This window comes from Apium graveolens, chromosome 9 (genome assembly GCF_009905375.1).
Source record: "Apium graveolens cultivar Ventura chromosome 9, ASM990537v1, whole genome shotgun sequence".
In the NCBI taxonomy this organism is placed as follows: Eukaryota; Viridiplantae; Streptophyta; class Magnoliopsida; order Apiales; family Apiaceae; genus Apium; species Apium graveolens.
In genome coordinates this window covers 121,497,772-121,519,773 of record NC_133655.1, presented here as the reverse complement: position 1 = coordinate 121,519,773, position 22,002 = coordinate 121,497,772, and the positions used below count along the sequence as shown (strand labels likewise).

Sequence of the window (22,002 nt, the reverse complement as noted above, 5' to 3'; positions counted from 1 at the left end):
TACTTAACATCTTAGGTGTGTGCGCTAACCTTAAAGTGACAAACATACACGACAAAATATACAATAGAGATGAGGCTTAGTTTCTCAACTCTATTACTTTAAGAGGGCTGATCACCCCACGACATCTCAAGGGCCCACCTTGATATTATAATGAAAAATAAACAAGACAAATAAGGGGCTTAGTTTCTTAAAATTTTCTAACAAAAGTTATATATAAATCGACTTATTTTAAGAGGGAAATGCCTCTTAATAAGACGTGACAATGCATGCATTAACGAAAACATACTACAACTAAGTAGTTATCAACGATCTATACGAATAAGTAAAACTAACATGAACAAGTTTGACGATGAAAAGACAAAAATATACGGAAATTTGGATAATGTGTATCCAATCAACACAAAAGAAACCAATACATTAGTAAAACAACGAGTTTGAAAGTTACGAGCAAAAGATATTGAGATAGCGATAATTGTTCATAAAAAGTAACAACGATTTAGCTCCCCACTATGACAGGTGAAACAAGAGTCAATATCACAAAAAAAGTCTTGAAAGAGAAATTTAATACGATAAAGTTCACAACTTTTAAATAAAAGATGATGGACAATTACTTATTAACGACATCAGTGTCCTTAGCAGATTTGTCTTCACCTTTCTCGTTGTCCTTAGGAGATGGAACAGGAAAGGCGTTATCATGATAAGTGTCATTATAGATCTTCATGGTCTCATCGATATCCCAGTTCTGCCATTCACCCCTATTGTACTCTAGCATCATCTCCACTCTGGTGCGCATGACATGTTGTGTAACAACTTTGGTAGCCTCATCTTTCATCTCACTCTCCAACGTTTGGACCTTGGCAGCAAAATCATCAAATTCTTGTTGAATTTCGGTAGCAGCCTTCATATTCTCCGAAGCACGGTCGAGAGCGGTCTGCAACTTTTGGGAATAGTCTTTGTGCTCATCTTCAAGTGCCTTAAATTGATTTACTTCATTTGCATAAGCTTCAAAGGCAACCATGGCGTTCTGGAAAGCCTGTCAACAAAAAAAAAGAAAAAAAAAAGAGAAACCATAAAACCCACAATATCATGAGAGATTTAAGAACAAAAAGATAAGAAGAAAGGATTGACTTATGTGGAAGATGTGACCTTTAGTGTCATCCAAGATATTTTCTACTGACTTAGAGTTTTGTCCCTCCAATTATTGAGGTAACAACATATCCCCCAATAAATGGGCAAAAGAAGAATGCTTTGATCCCAAACTATAACAGTGAGCTACAAGGGGCAAGAAGTAATTGACATCTCCAAAAGTGGAAAAACTAGATGGTTCTGTCTAAACTTTTTTAGTTGGAAGACTAATAACAGGGCTTATTATCACAAGGGATTTTGAATTCTCAGTCTCAACAGATTTATCCTCACGTGATCTCTTAAAAAGATCCTTACTAGAAATAATCAACGACTTGACCACTGGTGGTTTAAATTCTACAACAAGGAAGAAGGGTCAATTGACGATAAAAGAATAATAAGAGCGCTAAAGAGAAAAAGAAGGCATAGTAAGTGGCAAAGCACACGACAAATACCTCGAGCATACTTGCATCCAGAGCTCATCTCAATTTCATTCAAAGGTTTGGGACTCTATCTAGATTCTGATGAAATACCCTGTGTAGACAAAGAAGACTTAGGAGCAAGAGATTTGAACTTACTTCTAGTTCTGGATAAGCATCTTTAGCTCGAGTGACTTCGGATGGAAGACCGACGTCTCCCTTTGTGGTTACCTTCTTCACTGAAGCAATGAACTCGTCCACATCAATCGTCGAAGCGTTCCTAATAGTCCTATTAAGATAATTCAGACAAACTCTTTCAGCAACTGTCAAAGCCATAATTGTTCCGGTAATCTCTATAGCAATGTCATCATCCTCTTTTGCTTCAAACTCGACACCTTTAAAAAATACACAAGGCGAGGATAGATACGAAGGGAATCAACAATTGCACAAACATCAAGACGTGATAAACCGATAAATGTAAACTCTATAACTATGACAGATAAAAACATGGTTGTGATAAATAACGTATGAGCAACAGACAAGAGATGTTCGATGGCAAAAGAATAAATTGGAAATGAAATATAAACGCATTGCAAAGAAGAAACAATTTCATCAATTATTACAAGGTACGAAAAAATTTGACATGACGAAGAAACAAGAATTAAGAAGGTAAAGTAAGATTACCATCGACGTTCCACTTTTCCAGTAGATAATTGACATCTTCTCCAAGGGTCTACTTTTCGGCATAAAATATTCCCCTTTCCATCCATGATTGTTTATTGTATCATTGTTTAGAATCAATGGATTGTGCTTGTCTTTGTTCACAAAACTAAATTGATAATTACTAAATTTCTTGATAGAGTAAGAGCACTTAACTACATCGGCGTTGATTTTTAATTCGTGCTTCTCCTCAATGGCGTCAAGGCAAGCTAAGGTCCTCCATATGAAGGGCATCAATTGTGCAAGAGAGACATGCAAAGCAATGAGGACATTCTTAACAATATTGGAGTAGGGAAGAGATAAACCGATGCTAAATGAATAAAAATAAAAGCATATCCAACCCTCGGGGTGCCAATCGGTGAATTCATTAGGAGAGGGGAGGACCATGTTGAACTTGTCCTTAAATAACGCCATGGCTTCGGCGATTCTTTCATCCTTCTAGTTTTGTTTTCCATTATCTTGAGGGTCAAGAATATTAGTAGGAATCCATTCACTTTTCTCAGTTGATTCAACCATGGGTTTAAAGCTCTTAGGAGTGTTGAGTTTGGAGATTTTCTTTGACATGAGTATTTGAAATAGAGAAGAGGTGGAGAGATAGACATAATGTTTGGAAGATAAATTGGTTTTCCCTTTTTACGAGGAACGTGAACCTAGAGGCAAAGAATAGGAAAAGATTGTGACTTATCAGTTTCATGATTGTGTTATATATTTACACGCATCTGAGAGATTAAATTAATGAAATAAATTTCATTACTTTATTGGGGAAAATGTTGTAGCCCAATTTTTGTTAATCGAAATGACGTGTAAACTGTTGCCATCTCCTTCCTATTCTATAATCTGCTATCGACATGACGTGTGAACTGTCGCATGATGACATGTAAGGTTGGACATGATGACAAGAGGGTACAACTTGACGATAAGAAACGGAATAAGGGGATAATGTATAAGGATATGACCTAGTCAAAAACAGATGATCAAGTGATAAACATGGGAAGATGGTTCCATTTTTCAGGGAGTATGGATTTGAAAAATACGTTAGAAGATTATAGAATAGGAAGGAGATATTATAGGAATGTAGTTAACCATCTTATGTATAAATATTGGTGTAACATGTACAAGAGAGGGACACTTCTTCTATCTGAATAGAGAAGAATAAAATTGTAATCAACAAAGACATAATGAAGTTATCTTTTGGCTGGGAACACTTCCCACCCGCGGTTTTTTCTTCTTTTTAGAAGTTTTCCGCATCACCAATTCTTGTTATTTTATTTCTCAAATCATTATTTACTTTACAATTCAGTCGATTAATCATCTATCATTTGTTGGAATCTATCCCCGAAAAAATCACCCAAAACATGAATGTTAATTTTGTGTCCAGTCTAATTTATTGATAATCGCCGATGACGGCCTTCTTTATTCGTCACAGTAATACAAAAATACTTATAGAATCTGGTTATCTATTGCATATCAGATTCACTTGACTTTCTTATGATACTATACATATATCTTGTGGACTTGCTGAGCAATTATGGCTTAACTTTTATAGTTACTCACTTTATCTTTCAGTAAAATCCGAGAATGAAGCCTATTCACATCAGGGTAGTAAATAAGCGAGTGAAAAGGCGAGACCCTCTTATAGCGACTGGGAATTTCGTGATGTTATTAGATGGATAATGTATAGTTTTTTTGCTATAATTATGGTTTATGTGGATTTATGTGTATAAATAAAAGGCTAAATAATTTTGTGGTTTGCTTGTCATTATTGTATAATAGAAACTGGGAACGTAAAGTAACTCTTTCCAATTTGATGATTCAGCTAAGGGATTAAAGCTGTATCGGCGGGCCGTCAAGTTGAACGAAACCTTATTAAAAAGGGATTAAAGTGTTTAAGAGTATGAATGTGAAATATATTTGATGATCTTGTGTGTTTGCATGTTATTTAATGTATGCGTGTGCAAATTTGCGCTCGGTTAAAGACTTTATTCGTCCTTAAACATTTTTATAAAATTATAGAAATGTGATCAAGGTGCAAAATTTATTTGGTTACTCTTAAATTAGTTCAACAGACTTTTTAAAAATGATAGTTGGATTTATTTGGGTGATTTGATATTTTAAAATAATTTTTATGAGGTTTAATTCTATTATTTGGGATTTATTTGAAAAATCCATAACAAATAATCTATTCACTCAAAAATTTATTTAAAAATATGGGAAGAAAGCTAATTTCATATTAGTGATATTAAAAATAGATTTGTGGCACTTTCAGATTTTATAATGTTGTTTTTATTATTAAGTCATTTCCTAGTAATTTGATAATAAATGAAAAGAGAAAAACAAAAGGGCAATTTCCCTTTTTGCCCCTCCACTCCATTATACATACTACTCCTTCCTCCCCCACCTTCTCCTCCTTCTTCCTCTCTCTCTCGGCTCACTCTCTCTTTTCTTCTCTCTCTCCCGAGTTCTCTCTCTCTCCCCCCCCCCCCCCTCTCTCCTACATGCAACATCAAATACTAGCTAGATTTTAAATATTTTTCCATTAACCTTCACCTTTTCTAATCCTCTATCACTACACCCTTTGCATGTAAGTTTTTAATCAAGTTTTGCAATATCATCTATTTGATTATATCCAAGAAAAATATAATTTCTTGGTGAATGTTCATAAGAGTGTATAATACACTAAACAAGATAGATTGTATGATTTTGAGGTTCAAAACTTGAAGGGACACTCATGCATGGGCACCCTCGCGTTCGACCACCACCGGCCGTGGGTTTGTAAAAATGTGAGTTTTAAAGTGATTTATTATAAATATGATGTGATGTAGTGTGCATGTTAATTGTTTGATGCTTATTTGAGTTCTTGGTCTAAAGTCAAGTTTTTATGCTTAAAAGTACGGATATAATGATTATTGTGAGTTGATTATGTGATTAGATGGATAAAAGTGGATACATGTCACTAAAACCTTTATGCATGTTATTAAAAATAATTGCATCTTAATTTTTCAAAGTTTTATTCGGTTATATCATATATTGGTTCAAATTTTTGAAAACAAATGTTTAAGGAGATGATTAATAATGGTGGTTGATACTTGAGAAGTCTTATATCATTTGATTAAAGATTGGGTAGAAGCTGGGAACTTGTTGTACGTTAAAATTTTGGGATTTGATCAAATTAGGGGACCTTTTTGGTTCGAATTTTTATAAAAAAATGGTGAACATGGATGGTTTTAAGGATAGTTGGAAGTATACAAGTTTTTGGGTCATGCATGTGGATTGTATGGTCTTAAGAAGTTGAATTATATGTTAAGTGCTAAATGGTTATGTGCTTTATGAGATATACCATGTGAGAATTTCATGCAAAGTGATTGAATATTGATTGTATAGAATTGAGATGCACAATTCGTGTTAAGAATTAAAGTATTAAAGAGTGATTATGTAAATTCGATATCAAGGTCGTTGATAACTTGATTGCATGATTCTAGATTAGTGTTACAAGCATGTGCTTGATCATGGATTTTTCTAAAATTTTAGAGTTTAATCTACTAGGACTAATGCAAATTGGTGTTTGGCTTAAGGTTGAGCAATTAATAATAGAAATCCTTAATGCATGTTGATTTTGTTAGGTTGATCATGTTGTGTTGGTTCGAATTTTTGACAAAAAGAAAAAGGAATAAGTTGTTTGGTGTTAAGTGGTTATATGCTAAGTATGATTTGCTTGCATAAGTGATAAATGCATAATGTAGAGTCGATCTCAAGGATTTATACTCAATACTATAAAGAGTATATAAGTATATCGTATTATATGCTATGTGAGTATGTTTGTGAATACTAAGTTAAGTATTATTGCAATTTCGGGTAAACGTTAGATGTTTTGAGAAATATCGAGAGTGATCGAGTATCTAATTAGGGTTTTATGTTGAAATGTAGATTCAGATAACGGAGGCATTCAGGATAGTAAAGGGAAGGATATCTTAAATGGCAGTATCTCGATAACCATAAAGCAGGAAAGCTATTTAAGGCAAGTAGCTCTGCATTCTCTTATGAATTGAATATGGAGAGGATATTGTCAATGCCATGATAGAATAGTGATTCTTTATAACACTTGTGATAAACCTGTTATTGATTTTTGAGAAACCCTGATATTGTCCTTTGAAACAACTTTTTATCAATCCCTGTTGATTCTTTATAATGACTCTATTACTTTGTTATCTTTTGATCTCGTGAACCTAAGAGAACCTTTATGAACCTCCTTACGTAATGTTTTGATTAACCTGGATTCTTCAATAACCCGTATACCTTGTTTTGTATTGATCTTTGAAACTATTCTGACCCTGAACCAGTATACCCTGTTTAACATTTGATCAAGATCTTTAGTATTGATCCCTGTTTACTTTCGATCCATTCACTTTCCTTGAAATCTTGAATTTAACTTCAGAATGATTTTTGACATGAAAGAGTCCAAATGATTTCATATTCTTGGTAATGATAAAATGAACTCAGTAAACTTTTCCTACTTCCAACACAAATATTTTCCAAACGAATTCCTGATGGATTGGATAGAGACATAAGAGACTAGTGGGACTAGTCCAGTCACATAAGAGGCTAGCGGGCTAGTCCAATATAAGGATGAAATAATGGCATAGGTACCATAATGACCAGATGGAGATCCGTACGGGCTGATCACCCGTATTATATTTAAAAAATGCATATTCCAATAAAGGGTTCCATTATGTTTTATAAATGAGAAAATGAATATAATCTTTAAAGTAGTTTGCTTCTTTTAAATGAAATGAAATGATACGTTAAAGATGTGAACTTGTGAACCCTGTCACTTTAATTAGTTGTTGAATCTCGAAGCTTGAATAATTGCTTCTTTCAATTGAGAAACTCCTTGCTAATGATTTTTGATGAATGTCGGCTTTCTCCCAATCTTGAGCCTTGAATCCTGAAAGCCCAAAACCTTCTTCATAACCTTTACTTAGCCAATCATAGAAAACTACCTTCAAGAGAATGAATGTAGAATGTCTTAGATATTGATATTGATATTTCATTCTAGAACTATCTATATAGTTACTTGCTGAGCTTCTTTGGTCATTTATTTGCTTTGATCTAACCATGATAGTTAAGCAAGATGATGGCCAGACTTGGGCGCACCGCTCACAAGAGCGTTCCTGGAGGTACTTATTGGTTTATAGGTTTCCAGATGCCAGAGCAGGTAGTTGCTGTGTGAGTGTGAGCAAGCGTGTTAGTTGGAAGACTTGTTTAAGCTGGTTCATATACTTTGGGTTATCTGTCGATTCCATGTCGGAATCGAATAAATTTGAATTTAAGTATATTTTGGGTTGTAATATATTTATTATGGTTGGAAGTTGTAATCTTGTCTCATACTTAATCCTGTTTAGATTCTGTTATTATTATCGGGGTTTATTATATCTGCTTTTATTGTATTATTTTAATGGTGTGTGGGTCCTCATTTCCTAACCCCAAGATTGAGGGCGTCACAAGGTTGTATCAGAGCTACATGATCTAGTCCCTGAGACAAGTTAGGATAAAAAGGAAATTTGGGTATATATATAATGTGTTAGATATATTTGATAATGTCATGGCTAATATGATTTATGTTTAGTTTTCAGATCTTACTTAAACAGGATAAATCAGTACTTACTGGAAGTCAGGACTTAAGGATATCAATACTTATATTATCAGGTGATAATCATCAGAAGATGGATATCAGAACTTAAGTACTGAAGGACGTTCAGATAAGGACATCAGCTGATTAAAGGAAAGAAGATCGAGATAAACATAAGAAGAGATATGCATGAAGAAGGAGTTCTATGAAGAATAGAATGCTTGGAAGAAAAGATATCTGATTGATATATTTTAGGAAGCAGAATTATATTCCATATCAATTAGCGATTATCTTGTAATTGTGTAGTATATAAACACAGACATAGGGTTTACACTATAAGTGTTATCATATTCCAGAAGATTATTCAATATAACCCTAGCAGCTCTCGTGATATTTGTTCATCACTGAGAGGTAACAGTTCCATACTGTAACAGAGTTTATTGTTTCAATAAAGTTTGTTTTCTGTTACTTGAGTTATTAAAGTTCAATTTGATTGTACTTTACACTGTATTCACCCCCTCTACAGTGTGTGTGACCTAACAAGTGGTATCAGAGCCCTTCTGTTAACGCACATACAATTTAAGATCCAAACACAATCATATATGACACAGAAACTCCAACTAAGCCTACCAAAACTGAAGAACCTCCAAAGACACAAATTCAAAGTCGGTATGAGACCATCAGAGTTCCCATACTGAGACCATTTGAATATGCCATATGGAAGGTGAGGATGACTATGTTTCTGGAAGCTACAGATCCAGAATATCTTGATAGAATCAAGGAAGGACCTCACAAACCAACCAAGCTCGCTGTTGCAGTTGCAGGTGAAGCAACAAAGACTGTACCAAAGGAGAAGAGTGATTATACTGCTGAAGATATCGCATCAATTGCTAAGGATGCTAAGGTACGACACTTACTGCATATTGCCATTGATAATGTAATGTCAAACAGGGTAATTAACTGCAAGACTACAAAGGAGATATGGGATGCTCTGGAAATAAGGTGTCAGGGAACTGATACAATTAAGAAGAACATGAAGACAATACTCACTCAAGAGTATGAACACTTTGACTCAAAGGCTAATGAGTCATTGACTGATTTATATGATAGATTTGTCAAACTCTTGAATGATTTGTCATTGGTTAATAAAGAGTATGATCTTGAAGATTCAAACCTTAAATTCCTGTTAGCTCTTCCTGAATGCTGGGATTTGAAGGCAACAACAATAAGAGACAACTACAATCTTGATGAAACAACTCTTGATGAAATTTATGGAATGCTCAAGACTCATGAACTTGAGATGGAATAAAGAAGCAAGAAGAAAGGAGGAAAGTCAAGGATAGTTGCTCTTAAGGCTGAAGAAGAATTCCCCAAGGCAGCTACCTCAATGAAAGACAAGGGTAAAGCTCTTTTCACAAAGTCTATACTGAGTCATCAAGTTCTGAGAGTGATGATGACTCAGATTCTAAAAGCTTACCTGAGACTGATGCTGATGAGGAGATGATGAAGTTGTGTGCTCTTATGGTAAAAGGGATCACAAAGATTGCATACAGAAAGTTCAGGAAGGGAAAGAAGTTTTCCAGGAAAGGCACAAGTTCTGATAAGAAGAATTTCAGAAGATCTGAGGGCAGAGGAGGAAAGTCTGATAGAGGAGATTATACCAATGTTAAATGCTATAACTGTGGAGAGAAAGGCCACATATCTCCTGATTGCAAGAAAGTTAAGGGTGACAAAGGCAAGGCTCTTGTCACAAAGAAGAAAAGCTGGATAGACACCTCAGACTCTGAAAGTGAGGAGAATTATGCTTTGATGGCAAATGCTGATAAAGCAAGTGCTGAAAGCAGTTCTGAAGCTGCTGAATCAAAGGTACCTCAGACTACTTATGCTTTTCATACTGATGATATTAATGAGTTGAGAAGATATCTTAAAACCATGTTTGTTAGTTATAGAGATCAAACTTTAACATGTGAAAGATTAACTTCTGAAAGTCTTACTTTTAAGAAAAGAAATGATTTCTTAGAAAAAGAGTTAGTTATGTTCCATCAAACTCAGAAGGATAGAGATGATGCTTTTTATGTTAGGGATGAAGTGCTAAAAATGAATGAATCTCTAAAAACTGAGTTAGAAAAGGAAAGAGAGATTATCAGGACTTGGACTAACTCTGGCAGAACAACTCAAAATTTGCTAAGTAGTGAAAATTGGAAAGAGGGCTTAGGCTATGGAGAGGATAAGAATGATAAAGGAACTGTAGAAATTACGCCTGTTGTTAAGCAAAAGCCAAAGTTAAAACTTGTTAAGTTTGTAACTGTAAAGTCTGATAATGAGAAATTAGAAGTTAAAGAAGGATTAACTTCTGAGAAACTAAAACAGGAAAAGACAGCTGAAGTAAACATAGGTTTAATGACAAAGAAGCAGCTTAAGCATAAGCTGAAAGATGTTAAGAATACAAACAAGGTAAAATCACCTAGGAAAAATAGAAATGGAAAGGAAGGTGTGAATAAAAGCAATGATTATAAGCCCATTCCTAAAGCTCCTAGGAAAACGTGTCATAACTGTGGAAGTTCTAACCATCTGGCTTCTTTTTGCAGGAAGAATAAGAACATAAACTCCTTACCTTCAAAGTCAGGAGTTAAGAGTCAGTCTATTAGATATAAGCCACAAAATCCTTGTTTTCATTGTGGTAGTTTATGGCATTCCATTTATACTTGTAAGGAATATCATAGTTTGTACTATGATTATTATCAAATAAAACCTTCTTTAAAGAAACTTTCCATTGTTCCTTCTAGTGTAAATTCTGATTCAAAGTCTAATGGTGTAAATTCTGATAAGAAAAATGTTAACAAAAACTCTGATGCTAAATCCGCTGCAAATGTTACCAAACTTGATGAGACCAAAGGATCCAAGCAAGTCTGGGTCCTTAAAACTAATCATTAGTGGTCTTTGTGATTGCAGGGCAACATGAAAAATATCCTAGTTCTGGACAGTGGATGTTCAGGACATATGACTGGAAATAAAGCCCTGCTATCAGACTTTGTGAGAAAGCTGGCCCAAGTGTTTCTTATGGAGATGGCAACATTGGAAAAACATTGGGATATGGCAATATCAATCTTAGGAATGTCATCATTAAAGAAGTAGCTCTGGTCTCAGGACTTAAACATAATCTGCTAAGTATAAGTCAAATCTGTGACAGAGGTTATCATGTTGATTTCTTTGAAGAACACTGTGAAGTTGTGAGTAAATCTAAAGGCAAAGTTGTTCTGAAAGGATACAGGCGTGGTAACATTTATGAAGCTAAGTTTTCAACAAGTACTGATGGTTCTGCAATCTGTCTGATGAGTAGAGCATCAATTGAAGAAAGCTGGAATTGGCACAAGAAACTCTCTCATTTAAATTTCAACAATATAAATGAACTAGTCAAGAAAGATCTTGTGAGAGGACTGCCAAAGTCAGTATTTGCTCCTGATGACCTTTGTGATTCTTGTCAGAAGGCCAAACAAAGAAAATCCTCATTCAAGAGCAAGACTGAATCATCAATTCTTGAGCCTTATCATCTACTACATGTTGATCTATTTGGTCCAGTAAATGTCATGTCTATTGCAAAGAAAAAATATGCTTTGGTCATAGTGGATGAGTTCACCAGATACACATTGGTGTATTTCTTGCACACAAAAAGTGAAACTGCATCTATCTTGATTGATCATGTCAAACAACTGGATAAATTGGTCAAAGACTCTGTGAAAACCATAAGGAGTGATAATGACACTGAGTTCAAGAATTTGATAATGGAAGAGTTCTGCAAAAACCATGGAATCAAGCAGGAATTCTCTGCTCCTGGAACTCCACAGCAAAATGGAGTTGTTGAAAGGAAGAATAGAACTCTCATTGAAGCTGCACGTACAATGCTTGAAGAAGCAAAGCTTCTAACCTATTTTTGGGCTGAAGCTGTGCAAACTGCTTGTTTTACTCAAAATGCAACACTCATTAACAAGCAAGGAAAGACACCATATGAGACGGTGAAGAAAAAGAAGCCAAATCTGAAATATTTTCATGTATTTGGATGCAAGTGTTTTGTTCTCAAGACTCATCCCGAACAGCTTTCCAAATTTGATCTAAAAGCCGATGAAGGAATCTTTGTTGGATATCCACTTTCCACAAAAGCCTTCAGAGTCTATAATCTGAGAAAGAGTGTGGTCATGGAATCTATCAATGTCTCTTTTGATGACAAAAAGATTTCTGGACTTGAAGATTTTATTGATCATGATCAGCTGAGATTTGAAAATGAAGACTCAAATTCTGATACTGAAAATCCTGACAGTCTAAGTCCCGATACTGTAAACTCTGATGGATTAAACTCTGATGTTATTGAAACTGTGGTGACTATGCCAAAGGAAGATGCACCTATGCAGGGGGAGCATACTCAAGATCTTACCACATCTCAAGAAGCATCAGAACATACATCTGGCTGTTCAAGTTCTGATCCGCCAAGTTCTGATAAGCCAAGTTCTGATATTTCTGAAAATCTAAATTCTGAAGAATCCAACTCAGAGAGCATAGTTTCAAGGGGAGTAACAGAAAATGAAAATGAAGACAGCATGGATCATGGGGGAGCATCCAGTTCTAGAGAAAACCTTCCATCTGCAAGGAAGTGGACTAAATCACATACACCTGATTTGATAATTGGATATCCTGATGCAGGTGTCAGAACTAGAACATGTACTTCAAACGAATGTCTTTACAATTCTTTTCTCTCTCAGACTGAGCCAAAGAAAGTGGAAGAAGCTCTTCAAGATGCTGATTGGGTGCAAGCAATGCAGGAAGAGTTAAATGAATTTGAAAGAAACAAAGTCTGGACCCTAGTGCCAAGACCAAAGAATAGATCTATTGTTGGTACAAAGTGGGTATTCAGAAACAAAACTGATAGTGATGGCATAATTACAAGGAATAAGGCAAGGCTGGTTGCAAAAGGATATTCTCAGCAGGAGGGAATTGATTATGATGAAACATTTGCACCAGTTGCTAGGTTAGAAGCCATAAGGATATTTTTAGCTTATGCTGCTCACAAAAAGTTTACTGTCTTTCAAATGGATGTAAAAAGTGCTTTTCTCAATAGAGAATTGGAGGAAGAAGTATAAGTTGAACAACCTCCAGGCTTTGTAGATTCCAAATTTCCAGATTATGTCTACAGGCTAGATAAAGCACTTTATGGACTTAAGCAAGCTCCTAGAGCATGATATGAGACTTTAGCTCAGTTTCTTCTGGAAAGTGGATTTAACAGAGGAACAATAGACAAAACATTGTTCTACCTCAACCATGGAAAGGACTTACTTCTGGTCCAGATTTATGTTGATGATATCATTTTTGGGTCTACAAATGACAGACTGTGCAAGAAGTTTGCCAAAATGATGCAGTCAAGGTATTAGATGAGTATGATGGGGGAACTTAGCTATTTTCTGGGCCTTCAAGTCAAGTAGAATGAAGAAGGAACTTTTATTTGTCAAACTAAGTACACCAGAAACTTGCTGAAGAAATTTGGAATGCAAGATTGTTCAAGTGCATCCACTCCCATGGCCACTGCAACAAAACTGGACAAGGATACTGGTAAATCAGTAGATATTACTGATTACAGTGGTATGATTGGTTCTCTACTCTATCTAACTGCTAGTAGACCTGATATCATGTATGCTACTTGTCTTTGTGCAAGATTTCAAGCAGATCCAAGAGAACCTCACCTAACAGCTGTGAAAAGAATTTTCAATTATCTTAAAGGAACAGCTGATCTGGGATTGTGGTATCCCAGAGAATCAGATTTTAAACTAATAGGTTACTCAGATGCAGATTTTGCAGGTTGCAAAATTGACAGGAAAAGCACAAGTGGAAGCTGCCAATTTCTTGGAGGCAGATTGGTTTCTTGGTTTAGCAAGAAACAAAAGTCAATTTCCACATCAACTGCAGAAGCAGAGTACATTGCTGCAGGAAGCTGTTGTGCACAGATTCTTTGGATGAAGAATCAGTTACTGGATTATGGGTTAACATATTTCAAAATCCCTATTTACTGTGATAATCAAAGTGCTATTGCTATGACAGGTAATCCAGTTCAACACTCAATGACAAAGCACATCAGCATCAGGTACCACTTCATAAGGGAACATGTGAATGAAGGTATAGTGGAATTGCACTTTGTTCCAACAGATCAACAACTAGCAGATATCTTCACCAAACCATTGTGTGAAGCTACTTTTACAAGATTGGTAAATGAACTTGGAATGGTTTCAGGTTCTTTTTCTAAATCTGCTTAGTTTTGTTCTGATGCATCAGACTTTATGATCAGTATTTACAGAAATTACTCTCTTTGTGAATTCTGTGCTTAATTGAAAATTTGCTTAAGTACTAACTGTTGTCTGATGTAACTTTCTAAACTCTGATAGTGATATGTCTGTTTAGATAACTATTCAATCCTATGAGGATACCTGTGCTAGATGCTGACCTAGTAGTCTTCAATAAACAAGGGATCCCATGTTAGAAGTAATTATTCTTGTGGAAATTCATTGACTCAAGCAAATTCTGATATTGAGCTTAGTTGAATTTACTTTGTCTATCTTATTACTAAGTCACAAACTAGAATAATACTACTCATCTGTTAAGTTCTGATGCTAGTAAATCTGTTGAATGTACTAAGTGCTGATAAACCTCACTTATCAAAAGAAATAGAAAAAGAAACAAGGATTAAAAATCAGGTACTCCTTTGAGATCTAGAGAAAAAATGTGGAAGGGAAGACCCAAGTGCATTGCTGGTATTAAGTAATATGCATCAGAAAAGCAAATAAAATATTTTCTTGGTGACTTTTCACACTCTATGATTACTGGAGAAATACTCTGATAATAGCATAAATTTTGATAAGCAGTCGTGACTCACTTACACTGAGAAGCCACTGTAAAATGGAATTTAAAAAGATGCACAAAATTAGCACAAAATAGTTGAGGTGGACTCAAGCATGAATTCATTCAATAGTAGGTTTCAGAATAATGACAGGTTTTTAGTAAAATTTTAGTTATGCCTTATTTCTAAGATGTACTGAAGTGAATTAGACTTTATTCTTTGTCTGATATTTAGCTTAATGCACACACTAAACACTCCATATGAATGATAAAAATAACTGTGGTGATCTATGTCATTTTAGATGAACAGTTTCTGTGTCACATTGCATAAATTCTGAGGACAAGTTCTGATTGCATGTTCTGATGATTAAGTTCTGAAGAATCTAAATCAGAATTTGTGTAAGGACTTACTAAGATAGGAATTCATTTTTCGAGTTAAGAAATCATGTTTTGATGACTGTTAAGTTCTGATATAAGTCTAAGTTCTGATATTAAATTCTAACTCTTTACTTGACTTATTTGTGGATAAAATTTAAAAACAGTCTCAGTTTAAACCAGAATATGTTGAAGTGGAAGATTAACAGTTTTTGTACTGATGAACCTCGGCTAGCCAGTACCTTAACTCCACCTTTCAAAGTTGCAAAATGTTACTTTAATGACCTGGTAAATGCTGACACTAAGAAACAAGTGGTTAGACCTTTACAGATTCCTCAGTCTGTAAGACAGATCTTAGTAAATGTTGATCCTGAATCCTATAGATCTGTTTATCCTGATGTCCAACCAACAACCACCTCCCAAACACCACAACAACCATCAGAATATATCACCCATACTACTCAACCAACCCTCAGGCAATATCTCAAATCATATCTCACCACTTCACAGAAAGTTCAATCTTCATCCTCAGGATCTATTGTGAAGCCCTCATCCTCTAAGCCAAAGAGGACAAAGATTGTTCCTCAAACACCTCAGAAGAGAAGGAGGATTGCTTTGAGAGACGAGTCAGACAGTGAGGAACATGTTTCTACATCAGAACCTGTTGTCAAAGAAGCTGAGAAAGTTTCTTCTCAGAAGGATTCTGGAATTGGGGGATCTAAGCTTCTCCAACGGCTTAGAAGAATGACTGTTGTTGCAACTCCCAAGGAATCCATATCTTCAAAGAGATACAAGAAACAGAGGGCAAAAAGGCCAGTTTCAGATGATAAAGAAGAAGCAGCTAAGGAAGGAGATCAGGAATCTCTGATCTCACAAGAAAAGGAATCTGCTAAAGTCCCTACTTCTCCATCAACTCCAACTCAGGAAGCTGTTACTGAAAAGGCCACCACACCATCTGTGTCTCCTGTTCAAAAGTCTGTATCTCCTGTTAATACAGGCACAAGTGCTGATATTGATATCCAGAACTTGGTTGTGCCTGAAGTAATTTACCTAGAAGCTCCAACAGCAACTAATCCATCAACAACACCTGTTATTGATGCTGCTCAAACTCCAGAATTATCTACTACACCTTCTCTGCATCTAGATGCTGATGATCAGAATATAGGTGAGCATCAGGTTGATCAGAACTTGGAACCAGATCAGCAATTAGAGGATGCTGCTGAAGCCTCCATTGCCACTGATACTGTTGTTATATCAGAAGATACTGATTCTGTAAGTTCAGATGCTGCAAATGCTGGAGATACTGGTGATGCTGCTCCAAATGCAGATGCTGATGAAGCAGGTCCTTCAGGACATGCCCCTCAACAAACTGTTCTTAAATCTGAACTTGTTAAGAAGTTTGTTACAAGTGAAGCACCAGTGCCTTGGAGTGAAACTCCTGCAGGACAGGAGTGGACTAAGGAATGGAACTCAGTCACCTGTGCTCCATCTGCACAGCATCTGGCTGAGCACTTGACAAAAGCTGATGAAATGTTAAATACTGATGATTTCAAAACACAGCTTAGAGTCACTGCATTGAGTACTAAACATTTACAAGGTCTCCATTCAAATACTCATGCAGAGTTACATCTCTTAAGGGAAGAACTAATGAAGCAAGAACAAGTTCAAAAGATTGATAAGAAAAAGTTCTTCCAACCTACCTTTGACATGGTTGCTTATATTGAGAAGACTCAAGAGACCCAACAAGCTCAGATTGGTGATATTCTGAAAAATCAAGCTTCTCAGCAATCTCAACTTAATGAAATCCAATCCTCAGTGGAATTGCTTGTCTCTCTTCTATTACCTGTTGATGCCAAAAAGGGGGAGAAAGTAATTAAGTCCAAATACAAAACTGATAAGACACTGAAAGGGAAGGATGATGCAAAGGATGATCAAGGAAACTCTGGAATGGGTAGAGGTCATAGTCAAGGTAGAGGTTTCTCATCAAGAAGAGCTGAAATCACAAGTCACAGGACAAGTTCTGATAATGGGAAAAGAATTAGTTCTGCTACTGGTAAAAGGAAAAGTTCTGATGAACTTTTAGATCTTGATGAAGAAATGTCAAGACAGTTATTTCTTCAGGAAAATCCAGGAATGGACTTGGAGAGTTTAATGGAAGAAGAAGCCAGACTTAAATCAGAGAAAGTCACATCTAAATCTGAAGCTTCTGGTAAAAAGACACTTCCAAAACTCAAAGGCATTGTGATAAAAGAAAGGGCAAATACTGAAGCAACATTGGCTAAATCACAACCGCAGATAGATCCAAGATCCAAGGGTAAAGAAAAGGTTGGTGAACCTATCAAGGTTTATGTGCCTCCTGAGAATGAAGAAATCACTGATGAAAAGGATGATCTTGCTCTGACTTCAAGAAAAATTCTTAAGACAACCTCTGACACGGCTCAAGTTATTCAGAGTCAAGAGACAGTAAGTTCTGATATTTTGAGGAAACAAGTAACCTCTGACATAGCTCAAGTTAACTTGATATCAGAAGATATATCAAAGACACTCCTACCAGGATTCACTAAAGCAAAACAAACTCAACCTTTGAAGACTGCTGCAAGTGGTTTTGAAGCAAGAGTAGTTACTGGAAAGGAAGCAAGAGATTAAACTGGATTGGGAAGTGCTGATGAAAGAAGAATACAAAACACTACCAATGATCCAACTTCCTTGAGTGAACCAGGTATTGGAGCAACTCCTGAGAGATTGAATCAACTGGAATCTGTACAAATGGTTTACCATACCTACTTGAAAGAACACATCTTGTTGTACTTCATGACAGATGGTAGGGTTTATCATATAAGGCAAAATTCCATTCCATTGAAGTATTTTGAAGAATTGGAGCATGTACTATTCTTACTTCAAGTGAATGACAGATTGACAAGAAGTGCTGCAAACTATTTGAAGGATCAGATTCAGAGACAGAAAAGGCTTTATTCTGTTAAGTCTGACAGCACATATGTTCCAAAGTATAGAGATCACAAGGGTGATATAGTTGAAATAAAGCCCAACACTGCTAAGATTATAACTACCTTTCTGGGTTACAGGGCTGTGGAATTCAATCTTGAGTCTGATAAGGCATATTTGATCAGACTGGATCAGGATATGAGAAAAGCTAAGATTAATGATCTCAGGGCTGCAATCTTTCAAATTGGTGAAGATACTGCAGAGCTTAAAGATGCTAAAAGGAGGATGATTGATGAACTTAGATATGCTGAGAAATGTTTGTTAAAGAACTATCTCAGAACAACTCCTGACATCAGAGAGATCAGAAGATGAAGCCAAGTCAAGATCTACAACTGATTAAATTCTGATATTTGTACAGACTTAAGCTGTTATCAGAAGTTAAAGATTGGTAAAGCTTTAAGGACTGTAAGTTGTAGTTATCTAGTCTAATTCTCATACATTTGTACTTAATATTTTTGACATCATCAAATATCTATTAAACTTGTATATTATGCTAATTTACAAGTTGGGGGAGATTGTTAGATATATTTGATAATGTCATGGCTAATATGATTTATGTTTAGTTTTCAGATCTTACTTAAACAGGATAAATCAGTACTTACTGGAAGTCAGGACTTAAGGATATCAGTACTTATATTATCAGGAGATAATCATCAGAAGATGGATATCAGAACTTAAGTACTGAAGGACGTTCAGATAAGAACAATAGCTGATTAAAGGAAAGAAGATCGAGATAAACATAAGAAGAGATATGCATGAAGAAGGAGTTCTATGAAGAATAGAATGCTTGGAAGAAAAGATATCTGATTGATATATTTTAGGAAGCAGAATTATATTCCATATCAATTAGCGATTATCTTGTAACTGTGTAGTATATAAACACATACATAGGGTTTACACTATAAGTGTTATCATATTCGAGAAGATTATTCAATATAACCCTAGCAGCTCTCGTGATATTTGTTCATCACTGAGTGGTAACAGTTCCATACTGTAACAGGGTTTATTGTTTCAATAAAGTTTGTTTTCTGTTACTTGAGTTATTAGAGTTCGATTTGATTGTACTTTACACTGTATTCACCCCCTCTACAGTGTGTGTGACCTAACATAATGCGAGAGTGTTCAACTCACATAGATTTGAGTTAGACTATTAGGTATAGTCTAAGTAAGGTAAATAGGTCAAGAGAGCAATTAGAGCTAGGGTATCGAGTGAGTTGGAAGTTTTATTTAACCCTAATTTTGTTTCTTGGCTGTTGTTTGTATTTTATCTCAGGACCCTAGTAGTGGTAGCGATTCAGTTCTGAGCATAGTTTGCTTGGTTCCCTAGTGGAATCTATTCCACCCCCTTTAGTGGAGCCCATGTATGTTAGTTCGGACTCTCAGGATGATCCATTTGAGAGCATTGAGGCCCCTATGCTGGTATCTCCCTTGAGACCAGTTCCAGAGATCCCAGCCCCTGAGCGAGAGCCTGTTCTATCTTTTCCTGCCTATGTTGGGGGAAAGTTAGCCCAGGATCGAGAATTTGTGTACTCCCATATTCCTGAGTTAGGAGCATTGGTAGATAGGCTGGTTCGTGAGTCTAGGCAGTAGACGCCAGTGCTGGAGACTGAGTGGAGAGTTCGTATTCAGATGGTGGAGCAGGTTGCCCATAGACGGTTGGACGAGGGACTATCTTCCAGTGATGCTGAGACCGAGGCCCGGAGGGTTCATAAGATCATTCGTTTGATGCTGTCAGCGTTGAAGGAGACTCTTAATTTCGATGGTTAGTAAGTTTGTATGATCAGGAGGGACATATGGTGGAGCCCGTAGTGGTTATGGTTGTTGTTCCTTTTCAACGCCGGTAGGCTTTGGGATACTTGGTCAGATGCCGGGATCCCTTTTTAATTTCATGTTGTATTGTTTTCCAGAACTTAGTGCTAGTTGTAGTAGTAGTTATGTAGAAGTTAGGGGTAGATAAGGGGATATTTTCCAATATTTCCTCTATTTAACCATGCTATGTTGTTGTATATTATTCCCAGAACTCACTGTATCACAACTATTTATCTATGTACTTTGATTATCTTGTAAAAAGCCAATGAATTCCTTGAACTATCTATCTATGCATTTTGTTTCCATATTGCGGAATCTTAAGTTTCACAATCTGTTTTACACATTCTGTTTTACAAATAACCATATTCAGAAATCTTTGTGATAATACACCTTATGTCATGTGAAAGCCCGAGCCGGGGAATGAATTATGTAGTAATAGGATTGCATGCGCAACTGGGTAAAACTTAAAACCCGCAAAATTATTTCAAAAAGAATCTTTATTGTTATGTATGGCATGCTATCGTATTACTAAGTAATTGCTCATCAGGTTTATAAAATGGCCACTTCACCAAATCACTAAGAAGAATAAACTCAAACCCAGGATCAACAACAAAACCAAGACACCCCTATGATGAACCGACTTTTTCAATTATTGCAACAACCCTCAGCCCCTAGAGTCGGGAATTTCAAACATTTTCAATCCATTCATCCCTCAGAGTTTTTAGGACTGCCAGATCCGATTAAAGCTCAGTCCTGGTTGAGAGAAATGGAGAAGGCTTTTGAGTTAGCGGAAGTTAAGGAGGATAAGAAGGCGCAATATGCGAGTTACTATCTTAAGGATGAGGCGAGTTATTGGTGGGAATCTTCTAAGGCGTTGCTTGAAGGAGAAGTTATAACATGGGAAAGGTTTACAGAGATGTTTTTAGAGAAATATTTGCCAAGTTATATGCAAGACCAGTTGGAGATGTGGTTTCTGAATCTTAGACAAAAAGACATGACAGTGGCGGAATATGAAGTGAAGTTTTCGGAATTAGCAAGATTTGTGCCTGAATATGTGAATTCCAAAGCAAAGAAGGACAAAAGATTTCAACAAGGACTTAAGCCATGGATTCCGACTCAAGTGGCTCTTCTGGAAATAAGGACTTATACGGTGATTGTTCAAAAGGCCATGATCGTAGAAGGAGAAAGAGAAGCAACTAAAAGGGAATGTGAAGGAAAGAAAAGAAAGTTTGAGGAATCATAACAAGATCAAGGAAGCTCTAAGTTTGGAGGGAAGTTTGGAAGAAATGCTGGAAGTTAGAACCAGAAGTTTCAGAAGTTTAAGCCCAAGAATGGAAATCAAAAGAATCGTTTTCAGAAGACGGGACAAAAAATGAAGGATAATAGACCCCAGATTCAGGAGTGTAAGATTTGTGGAAAGAGACACCCGGGGAGGTGCAATAAGCTGAATATGACGTGCTTCAGATGTAACCAGAAAGGACACTACTCAATGGAATGCCCAAGCGGTGCAAAAAAGCCCGAAATGTCTTGTTTTAAGTGTGGAAAGGTAGTCCATATGGAAAGAAATTGTAAGGAGCCTGTCCAGAAGGCGAATGTGCTTAGGATTGCTGGACTACCACCCCCACCAGCACCAGCAGCCTGGCCAAGGGCAAGAACATTCAATATGAATGTGAAAGATGTAGTGCTGAATACAGATGTGCTAGCAAGTACGCTTGTTATAAATTCAGTAGAAGTCAAAGTGTTAATGGATTCCGGAGCTACTAGATCTTTTATTGCTGAAAGTGTTATTGATAGATTAAAGTGCATTGCATACCCTCTTAAACCCAATTTGATTATAGACATAGCAAATCAAGAAAGAGTTACTTCCAATATAATTTATCCCAATTGCGATATGGTTATAGAAGGTCGGCACTTTTCTTCCGACTTAAACTTTTTAAGTTAGGAGAATTCAACGTTATATTAAGGATGGATTGGTTGTCAAACCATGATGCGCAAATCGAGTGTAAAAGAAGGAAAGTGAAACTGAAATCCAAGGATGATGTTAAGGTGATA

General features: G+C 36.1%; 1 protein-coding gene across 1 annotated transcript; it reads left to right on the top strand.

Moving 5' to 3' along the window:
• The first annotated feature begins 19,770 nt into the window (after positions 1 to 19,770).
• On the top strand, positions 19,771 to 21,193 carry LOC141685530 (uncharacterized). The gene is made up of 2 exons (XM_074490624.1): positions 19,771 to 19,903; positions 20,667 to 21,193. Exons 1-2 carry the CDS (start codon positions 19,771 to 19,773, stop codon positions 21,191 to 21,193), a joined length of 660 nt encoding a protein of 219 aa, XP_074346725.1.
• The last annotated feature ends 809 nt before the right edge of the window (positions 21,194 to 22,002 follow it).

Coding starts and splice junctions, on each gene's coding strand:
- LOC141685530 (XM_074490624.1), top strand. CDS start 19,771: ATGGTGGAGCAGGTTGCCCATAGACGGTTGGACGAGGGACTATCTTCC. Junction 19,904..20,666: donor GGAGACTCTTAATTTCGATG/GTTAGTAAGTTT, acceptor TTCATCCCTCAG/AGTTTTTAGGACTGCCAGAT.